Source organism: Arvicola amphibius, chromosome 12 (assembly GCF_903992535.2).
Source record: "Arvicola amphibius chromosome 12, mArvAmp1.2, whole genome shotgun sequence".
NCBI classification, from domain to species: domain Eukaryota; kingdom Metazoa; phylum Chordata; class Mammalia; order Rodentia; family Cricetidae; genus Arvicola; species Arvicola amphibius.
The window spans coordinates 157,366,642-157,377,441 of NC_052058.2; the positions used below are offsets into that span (position 1 = coordinate 157,366,642).

Below are 10,800 nucleotides of genomic sequence, written 5' to 3' on the forward strand. Positions count from 1 at the left end.
CCTGAACTCCAGGAGAGTAATCTTGCCCTCCATCTTTAAAAGGCTGAGCCCTGATTTGGTTAGCCCTATCATTCCTAATTATTACTTTGGTTCCAGACTCAGTTTCCCAGTCTACTTAAGGGGTCAATAAATCCCATTTACCAGGAGGTTATGACAGTGGTTTGAGATGATACAGCTTTGATGTCCCCAACATTTCCAGACACAGAGCCAAATGCCCAAACCAGCTGATTCCATTCTTATCCCGCAAACGGGTCCAGCCAACATAAGAAAACTAAAAATATAAAATATGAGTGCATGTATCTTTCCAATTTATACCTTACCTGAGCTGTGTGCCAGAGGATCGGCTGAACTGGGAAGCCACAAACAGCTCCAGGGAAAACACTGGCAAGTGCTTAGGCAAACAGATGTGAAGAAGTGGGTAGGATTCCATTTACTGATTACCCGTACCCTCAAACCTGGGCTGCAGGAGGTGTATTTAAAATGAGACTGTCAAGCGCGGGTAGTCATAACCTGCCTTTCAGGAACTGTTCCGGTTAACATCAACAAAAGATATCTGAGTTACTCTGTATTATTCAACGGCCATCGTGCTAGACGATTTACACTGCAGGCATTACCTGTGTACTAAGAACCACTATGAGGCAGGAGAACATGGACTTCACTCTCAAATTGGCCTGCCAAATAGGTTTGGGGCTCCGATTAGTTTGACCAATCAACTAACAAGCAAAAGGTTTAGGAAATCACCTGCTGAACGTACCACTGGCCGAGAGGGAAGCAGAGGAGGGTGAACCAACACAAAGCCCTTTGTGGGTGAAAGAGAGAGAAGCTGGATTGGAACCCAAGTGGAAAGGTCTGCGGAACCCCAGAGCTCCATGCAGTGCGAGAATGGGGACGAAGGGAATGCAGGATGCAGAGGAAGGGTGTCCCAGGTCTGGGAGGGGGCGTCCCTGTGGCTGGTGCGCCTTCCTCGCCTCGGGTGCACAGGTCAAGCCTCTTCCCTCCCGCGCTCTCACCCTCCCAACCTTATTTAGAAACCGTGTCCCCGAGACAGGAAGGGCGGCGGGCCGAGAAGCACGGAGCGTCCCGGCCTCATTTCCTTTCGAATCCCCCTGTGGAATTTCATTTCGTACGGTGAGGAAATCGGAGCGCGAGCCCGTCGGCTGCTCGGCTGCTCCGGGGCACCACCCCCACCGGGGCTGGAGACCCGCTGCTCTCGGGCGCAGGTCGCGCCGAGCGCAGGGCGGGGCTGGGGGGCCGGGCGCCAGCCCCACTGGCGGGGGTGAAAATTGCTGCGAACTCGCGCTGTACCAGGCACCAGCTCTAAGCATTTCAGACTTTATCGTTAATCCTCCCAAGTCACTTTACGGGTGAGGAACCTGACGCCGAGAGGTTGGGCAATTTGCTCAAGGTCACACAGCGAGGATTTAAAAAGTCACCATCTGTGTAAAATCCTAAATGCCGTGTTCTTTGTGTTCACTATTTGGCTTCATATAGAGGTGGCCTAGGGACTGTAGTGGACATCTGGAAGGGGACGGACATGAACGGGACATGGATGTGGGAGCACTTCTCACCTGAGAGAGGAGGGCACGTTGGCTGGGCAGGAGCCACGGGGCTCCAATCGACGCCTGGCTGCTGCGTGCAATGGATCCGGGTGGGAGGACGCCGAGCGCCTGAAGCCAAGCGGGGCGGGGCGGCTCCGGAGCGAGTCAGGGAGGGGAGGTTCAGGCTGCCGGCCGGGGCCTGACCCTTACAGCGGGAGAGAGACCCCGCCCCTTCCCGCCCCCTCTGCCCAACGCGACCTCTTATTGGACAATCACGTTGTCCGTCCCGCCCCGCCCCGCCCCTGCCCTGCGAACCACAAGAGCCGCGGAGCTCTGGGGCGGTGAGAGCTGCGCGGTGTAGAGTGCAGGCGGGCTTCGCCGAGAAAGCCGGACTCGGCCGGCGCCGAGTTCTGGGATCGCCGCCTGCAGCCATGACCCTAGCAGTCCGTCCCTCTGCCCCGGCTCTGGACGTCTGATACCCCTCACAGTCTCGTACAGCTCCTGGAGAGGCGGCCGCTGCCCCCTCGTCGCCCTTGGCGCCTTACCGGACTCCCTATCCGGAGCTGGGAAGCAGAGCGGCCACCGGCGCCCCCGTGCAAACTGGGGGTGTTTGCTGGAGCAGCCCCCGCCGCTGCTGCGCGCGGCTCTGGCCATGGCCTGGCGGGGCACAGGGCCGAGCGTCCCGGGGTCGCCTGGAGGCGTCAGGCTGGGGCTGCTGCTGCTGCAGTTGCTCCTGCTCCTGCGGCCGGCACTGGGCTTCGGGGACGAGGAGGAGAGACGCTGCGACCCCATCCGCATCACCATGTGCCAGAACCTCGGCTACAACGTGACCAAGATGCCCAACCTGGTGGGACACGAGCTGCAGACGGACGCCGAGCTGCAGCTGACAACTTTCACGCCACTCATCCAGTACGGCTGCTCCAGCCAGCTGCAGGTGGGCACCCCTACCCCCACCCCTGGAGGGACCCGGCAGACAGGGACTCCCAAACTCCTTCTTTAGAATCTCTGACAGATCGAGCCCCCTGCTCCCTTCCTAACTTGAGGGTACAACTCCTGGAAAAGTGATTTCCAGCCCGCACCCCACCCCCCACTTTTCTGTCCCTCTAGGAGACTGGAAGCCAAAACGTTGTGTAAGTCATCTGGCCCGCGAAAGAACCCATTCTTACACCCCGCCCTTCCGTTTTTCTCCCCTGCCCATGTCTGGCCAAGCCCCTAACCCCAGTGGAGCTGAGGGTTATCTTTGCCAAGGATTCCGGCGGCGCTGCTTAGTGGGCGAGTCCTGGCAGAGCAGCCAGTTGCACCTAAAACTTGGAAGGAGTGATAAGGAGACAGAACTTCGCCCTTCCAGGTCACTCATCGACCTCCTTTCTCCCTGTATTTTTGAGAGTAGGTTACCAAATCAAACATCGCCGCCTGTTTTCTGAAGAGTGTCCCCGCCATCACCCAGAACGCTTTAGAGGTCATACAGAAAGTGCTGGTTTGAGTTCTTTCTTGTCCTTAGGGTTGGAGGCAGGTTTAGTGTTTGAAGGGACTGAAAAAGCTCCAGGTGGATAGTTTGCCTATCTAAAGAACTTCTTTTTCTCCCCACCCTTTGGGGGGCAGTCATTAAAATGTTCAAACTTACATGTGTAATGATATAGAAATTCTTCCTACAACAATAAGTGAAAAGTAATTTGCATATACAGTGTAATTATATTTTCCCATACACAACCAGCTCAATGGGGAGGTGGATTGGAATGAAGTTTTTAAAACTTAACACTGCTCATATTTTGGTTGGTGAGGCCAAGTGACTTTAATAAAACTAGAAAAGACAGCAGCTGGTTAAAAAAAAAATAGAGGTTAGAGCTGTTCAGATTGAAACCTCAAGAACTTTGTAGTTCTGGCTGTAGAGAGATAAGGAGACAGTTTACTTCCCAGCTCGTGTTTTTACATAGGTCACTTTAAAAGCTGGGTTGTGGTTGAGGAAGATGGTGGGGTTAAACCTGTCGCTGGCGAAATATCCCTGTGGAAGTTTCAGGACTTCAAAACTGGGTTATAAAAGCTTAAATAATAACCCTCTCCTCTGAGTTTGGAAACAGGGCATAGCTGACATCAGTGGCAATTTTGTTGAAGAAACAGTTTTCGCAGGGATATATATTTTTAATTACATGTATCCTGGGGAAGCAGCCAAGCTGTTTTGAAAGACAAGACTGGATCCCTTTACATGCTGGAAAATAGTTACTTGTAATTCTAGACTCCATAGACAACATCTGTAAGGAGCCAAGGAGACTGTTTATCAGTGCTGAAGGAATTGAGGACAGCAACTGGACTCCCGCCTGCTGGTATTGCAATCTCAGGGGCTTAGCATTTACATCTTCCTATTGTGCTTCATTGTTATTCATTACGGAAATGCTAGCCAAACGAATCCCTGGAGACCAGAGACCCCTCCCCCCAACTCAAAGCTCCTCCTCGTGTCTAACAGAGTCTCAGATTAGTACATTTTCTGTTTAAATATGGGATCGACTTTTGAAAATTAAAACGGAAATTAGGAAAAACTAGAATGGTAATGGGAGCTACACTTTGTTAACATTAATTTTTAAGGTGACAGAGAAATGAAGATAAAGGTCAAGCACCCATCACCTAAGTGACCAAGTCACTTTAATGGACTCTTTAGATCTTTCAAATGGTAGTTCGAAGGAGAGGGACATTGGAAGTCAGTTTTTAAAAGTTTATTTTCATAAGGTTTATGTGAAAAAGATTATGCGATTCTTCGTACGTTTCTTGCTTATCTAAATTCGTTTGTGTTCCTCTGAAAAGCATTACTGGAGCCCATCTAAGGAAACTGTAAAAGTGATAGATTATTAAGCACCGGTGTTTCAGGTCAGAGTAAACAGACGTATTCCCAGTAGGCTGGCTTAGCTATTGCCTGGAAGCAGTCGCTCAGCTTTGTGCTTTTGGTCAACCCCTCCACCACTCATTGTTTTCTTTGTTCGTGTCATTACTTTCCCAGTTCTTCCTTTGTTCGGTTTATGTGCCAATGTGCACAGAGAAGATCAACATCCCCATTGGCCCGTGCGGTGGCATGTGTCTCTCCGTCAAGAGGCGATGCGAGCCCGTCCTGAAAGAGTTTGGTTTTGCCTGGCCGGATAGCCTGAACTGCAGCAAGTTCCCACCCCAGAATGACCACAACCATATGTGCATGGAAGGACCCGGCGATGAAGAGGTGCCCTTACCTCACAAAACCCCTATCCAGCCGGGAGAAGAGTGCCACTCCGTGGGAACCAATTCCGATCAGTACATCTGGGTGAAAAGGAGCCTGACCTGTGTTCTCAAGTGCAGCTACGATGCTGGCTTGTACAGCCGCTCAGCCAAGGAGTTCACGGATATTTGGATGGCGGTGTGGGCCAGTCTCTGTTTCATCTCTACCACCTTCACCGTGTTGACCTTCCTGATCGATTCGTCCAGGTTTTCTTACCCTGAGCGCCCCATCATATTTCTCAGTATGTGCTATAATATTTATAGCATTGCTTATATTGTTCGGCTGACTGTAGGCCGGGAAAGGATATCCTGTGATTTTGAAGAGGCGGCAGAACCTGTTCTCATCCAAGAAGGCCTTAAGAACACAGGATGTGCAATAATTTTCTTGCTGATGTACTTTTTTGGAATGGCCAGTTCCATTTGGTGGGTTATTCTGACGCTCACTTGGTTTTTGGCAGCAGGACTCAAGTGGGGTCACGAAGCCATTGAGATGCACAGTTCCTATTTCCACATTGCAGCCTGGGCCATCCCTGCAGTGAAAACCATTGTCATCTTGATTATGAGACTAGTGGATGCCGATGAACTGACCGGCCTGTGCTATGTTGGGAACCAAAACCTAGACGCCCTCACTGGCTTTGTGGTAGCTCCGCTCTTTACTTATTTGGTGATAGGAACTCTGTTCATTGCGGCGGGTTTGGTGGCCTTATTCAAAATTCGGTCCAATCTTCAAAAAGATGGGACAAAGACCGACAAGTTGGAAAGGTTAATGGTCAAGATTGGGGTTTTCTCCGTCCTGTACACGGTTCCTGCCACCTGCGTGATTGCCTGTTACTTCTATGAAATCTCTAACTGGACGCTCTTTCGGTATTCTGCAGATGACTCTAATATGGCAGTTGAAATGTTGAAAATCTTTATGTCTTTGCTCGTGGGCATCACTTCAGGCATGTGGATTTGGTCTGCCAAAACCCTTCACACATGGCAAAAATGTTCTAACCGACTGGTGAATTCTGGGAAGGTAAAGAGAGAAAAGAGGGGGAACGGTTGGGTGAAGCCCGGGAAAGGCAATGAGACCGTGGTCTAAGACTAGCCAGCTTCTACGCTTTCCTCATGTTGGCGGGAATTACATGGTGAATCTCAGTTTGAACAAACTAGAAACACTTTAGCACCCCCACTGTCGGTCCAGCACCCCTCACCACACCCAGCCTCCTTAAAGCGATGGTTCTGCTGCAGACGTTGGAATGATCCAAAATGGGAAGCCAGTGAGAGGCTTTCAAAGCTGTGAAAAAGTCAAAATGTTGATCCCTTTAGCAGGCCGCAGCTCTGAGTGCTGAGGTCCTGCTTAGTTCCCTGTTTGCCCCTACTGGGTGGGATTTCAGCTGTGAGTTGAGAACTTGCAGGGAGAAAGATTAATTTTTTAAAAAAACTCTTTTAAATTTTAAATAGTAACTAGGTCTTTCAGATAGCCAAGTGATCTATAAACACTGGAAACACTGGGGTGGGAGACGTGTTGCAGGGTTTGATAGTTTGGCTGGTCTAACATAAACATCTTGTGGCCTACATGGTCTGCTGTTTGGAACTCTGGAGCGCACTCCCAAGAGGTGGTGTCAAAATCCTTCAGTGCCTTTGTCGTAAAACAGAATTATTTGAACAAACAAAAGTACTGTACTAACACACACGTAAGGTATCCAATGGATTTCTTTCTCTCTCTCTCTCTCTCTCTTAAATTTCAGCATCCCTTTTCTAGGCAGCCCCTCCCTCTTTTCTTCACTTTACACTAATGACTCAAGAAAAAATTATTTTTATAGGATTTTTTTTTTTGCACTGCAGCATGCCTAATGAGGGGGGAAGGAAAGGTGATTCACTTTCTGACAATCACTTAACTCAGAAGAAAACAAGATTTACTAAGTTGACTTCCCTTCCCGACCCCAGAGACCCATTGCTAAGCAATTGGGACTTGAAATATTTTAGTTCGTGTGATTGCATCTAGGCAGACGCCAGTCTGGAAGAACTGAAATGTTAAATTTCTTGGCAACTTTGCATTCACACAGATTAACTGTGTAATTTGTGTGTGTCAATTACAATTAAGAGCACATTCTTGGACCATGACATAGTATACTCAGTTGACTTTAAAACTGTGGTCAGCTCGCATTCGTAGTGCGATAGTGCCTTTCTCCCCTGTAGCATAAGAATGTTATCGGAGTTTGGTCTACTTACCACAATGGAGACTTATTCAGCTTTGCAAAGGCAGCTAAGGACAGCAGATCCAAATACTTGGTGCATAATTGTTCCTTAGTAATTGGCAAAGGCTCCTTATAAGATTTCATTAGAGGCAGTGTGGCCTGGAGTATTTATATGGTGCCTAATGAATCTCCAGAATGCCAGCCAGAAGCTGGATTGGTTAGCAAGGGATATGGTATAGACCGTATGAAATGAGCTGCAAGGTCTAACAGCAGCATGGGTCTTAATTGCCTTTGCTGGGGTATCCAAAGCTTTTAAAATTTATGCTTTAAGTCCCTCACAAGGGGGTACCTGCTAGCAACCTATCAAAAGTTGCAGTTGTCTTAACAATTGTAGCTGGCCTTTCTCTTAACCTGCCTTAGGCCTTTTAATCACCAGATCTCCGGGACAAACTGTTGTACATGTCACGGGTCGCTCTCCTCGTGTTTCATACCTGTCTGCTTTAGCAGCTGCAGTTATTGGTCGACTCAAGCTTTGTCCCTTTAGTTAAAAAAGCTCTTCGTGTTTTCCTGATCATCCTTCGCTGAGAGACATTTCCCAGACTCCAAATCACACACAAGTGATCAGATTCTGGAAATAGAAAGTTTTAAAAATTGAGGATTTTTTTGTTTGTTTTTTGTTTTTGTTTGTTGTTTGTTTGTTTGTTTTGGGGTTGAGCTTTCTGTCTATGACTTGACATTGTCTCCCCCACACCCTTTGATTTTGCAAGTTATGCAGCTGTCTGTGATCAAGATGCATGTAAGGCCGAATGTGTGTTGAGAAAAGAGAGACGGAGCTTGTGAGATGGAAACCTGCATGGGCCTGGGTGGCCCCTGATGATTTGCACAATCCAAGTGCCTAGGCTGGACTAGGGCATAAGGCTCCAGGAGCATGAGAACTGATCCCTGGAAGGGCCAGTTGAACTCCTGAGTGAGCTGCCTAGGAAATGTGGAGTGGACACGCCCCGTGCTGCTCGCAGACAGTTCCCATAGCTGCACAGGGCCCTGGAGTGTGCACCCAAGGGCAGATTCTGCCCTTACTCACGCTCTGCTGTGGTGTCTTGGGACTTGTGCAGTGACTCTGGCCCAGGAAAGGGATGGAGGACCAGGCCGTGGCTGACCGCCTTTGCCATGGAGGCTTTGTGTGTCGTTCTCTTTGCAATACTTCAGTGTTGGTGGGACCAAGACGGCACCCTCCAAAGGGCTGGGCAAGAACTAGGTAGTGGGCAGGTGTCAACGACAGCCATGGCAACGGCAAGCCACCTGCATTCTGGATTCTGGAGCTAGTGTCCTGACAGTTTGTCTGCCTCCCCCCATCCCACCCCCCAGTCACTTGCCCTTCCAGGGGAAGTTCTGCTTGAGCAGAGGGGCTTGTCACTCCAGACTGCTTTGGTAGTCTTTAGCAATGCCATGGCGTTGTTAGGCCTTCCCGTTCATGTTCCACGTGATTCAGAATGTTTCCAGTTTCCAGGAGAAGAACGTGGTGGCAGAGGAGTCCCTTACCAACACCCTTCAAGCCACTTTTTCACTTCATCATTGTGTTTTTCTGCTAGTTCCTCTCACAGGCCTCTTCCTAGGTCTCTCTACCTTTCCCAGAATTCCTTCTGCATCAACAACAGAAAGCATCCGTTTTGCTTCATGGCAATCTCCATATAAACTCCCCAGGACAATCAGAGTAGGCCCCAGGGTCTGAGTGCCAGCACCTACTGTGGCCTTGGGCAAAGGAGGGTCAGGACTTAGTGTTCCCTGGGACTTATGTAGGTGTATTTGAGGACAGCAGCTTGCTGAGGGGAAAGTTGGGTTTGTTTCCTTTCTCTGAGCCCTAGAATGAGTAAGTGTGGCTGTTATTTTCAAGAAAAGTCTGCAAGTTTCCAGATATTCTATTAAGCATAGCTAAGGGCACCTTTGCCCAACCTTTTTTTTTTTTTTTTTTTTTTTTTTTTTTGATGAACTCTTTTGTCTTGCATCATAAAAGCCAAACCTTAGGGCAGAGGATCGTTTGTGTAGGGTAGAAGTGGCCAGAACCTCCTGGTTGAACTACTCGGCTGATCCTATCTTTCTTCCTTTGTGGTGACCCATTTCCTGGTTGCTGAGATGGCTTCTGAGCTGGCACAGGGCCCAGAGGCCTGAAACAAGGGAAAGGTGACACTGTTTCCTGAGATGTCCCCTTGTTTCTCTTTTCCATCACTCACTCAATTGTACTCCCTAAACCCAGAACCAGAGACATCCCCTTATCAGACCCTGAGCCGTCTGACCCTATCTGACATCTCCAACCCTTTGCTCACAGAATTGTCTTCGGGAGTAAGTGCAAAGTTGGGTCATGGCATACCAAGATGGACCTGGCATCCTCCGTCCTGAAAGAGCAGGCGCAGCTGAAAGAGGTTTCACCAGTATGACATGTCTGCTAAGGCGCCCATAGCAACGGGAAGGGAGACTATGAGGGTACAGACTCCAGCAGGAACTGCTTAATGTATTAATTCCATCCTGTGACGGAGGGCATCGGAGAGAGTTGCCATTCCTGCCAGTTATGATGAGTCCCCAGACTTGGCCCATGGTCTTTGTTCTTTTGTTGTATTTGACGTCAGAGTCCCTGTCTGGGTTTGCAGTATGTCTGACAAAGGACCCGGTTATCATCCTCCCTTCGTGGCTAGGTCAAAGACCTTGAATCACCTGAGAGAGCATTTTGCTCCGCCCCAAGTAACAGATTCTGCTCCACTGGCGCCTGGATAGAGCTCTCTGTTCCTGTCCATTGCCATGCCCCCAACCCCCAGCCCCACCCCACCTGGTAAGCTTTACCTGGTAAGCACATTTGCCCTGGTACTTACTTATTTTTGTTTCTTACTTGCCTTATTTCCCCTCTTTGCAGCAGCCAGTTCCTGGAATTCACCCAGGCAGTTGGTAGAGTCTTTTTGGAATCCCCTGTGAGTCGCATCCTCTGAGGCTCTGTGCCTTCCGGATCTCCCGGAATGTTCAGCTAATGACCACTAATGTTATCCCAGAAGGCTTCTGAAAGGGGTTAAGAGCCACTCTGCACCTCCTAAAAAATGTCCTCCCTCCCAAGTTGTTTGCATTTCAAAACCCTGGAAGTTTAATAGGCTAAGGGCCTGACTTGACAGTGGGCAAAGGGAGAGCTTCTAGAGCTTTCTTAGTGGGCATCTGGGTGGTTCTGAGTCTCTTCTACCTCACAGAGATGGTGTGAGGCTTTAGAAGGCCCAAGGATGAAGGCCCCTTGAGCTCTTCATAAGAAATATGAACTAAGTGACAATCCTACTCCTCAGAAAGATAAAATACAGTTTGAGCTCTTCTGTGCAGCAGTCTGGCTAGTTGCTCTCTGGCATTTTCTTGGATCCTCATGCCTCTTAAAAGCTCCAGAAAGCTGGAGACAACCTGGAGCCATTCAAATGCATGATATCGAGGTACCAGGCAAACCCTGCTCTACACGCCCTGAATAAATTGCTGAATCTCAAAGGAAATAGACCCTCCTTGTAAGGATGTACAAAAGTGTGTCTGCATTAATGTCCGTACTGTAAATCTCTAATTTATCACTGTATTAAAAAAAACTTGCTATTTAATTTTTGTATCAAAGGAAAATAAAGTTTTGTTTATTAACTGGCGTGTGCTTTGGTGTGTTTTGAAGCTCTGTGACAGTCCTGGGAAGCATACATTCCCAGCACTGAGAAAGGGAAGCATCAGTTTGTTCGGTAGATTAAGAAATTCTCTGTTGGCTATTTTTTTTTCCCTGTGGGATTTCTCCTGGGTCGTCAAACCCCCACAATCTAAAGTCAATGCAAGCAAGCAGATCACATGAT

General features: G+C 48.9%; 2 protein-coding genes across 2 annotated transcripts in view; one reads left to right on the forward strand and one right to left on the reverse strand.

The window, feature by feature from the left end:
- The window catches only part of Tmem135 (transmembrane protein 135), a 234,757-nt gene extending 233,062 nt beyond the window's left edge, over positions 1 to 1,695 (reverse strand). The window contains exon 1 of the mRNA XM_038313752.2: positions 1,569 to 1,695. The gene's annotated coding sequence lies outside the window, so the exon portion shown is untranslated. The remainder of the gene's footprint in view (positions 1 to 1,568) is intronic.
- Fzd4 (frizzled class receptor 4) lies at positions 761 to 10,600 on the forward strand. The gene is made up of 2 exons (XM_038313753.2): positions 761 to 2,472; positions 4,528 to 10,600. The coding sequence occupies exons 1-2, from the start codon at positions 2,191 to 2,193 to the stop codon at positions 5,854 to 5,856; spliced, it is 1,611 nt and encodes a 536-aa protein (XP_038169681.1). The 5' UTR covers positions 761 to 2,190; the 3' UTR covers positions 5,857 to 10,600.
- The last annotated feature ends 200 nt before the right edge of the window (positions 10,601 to 10,800 follow it).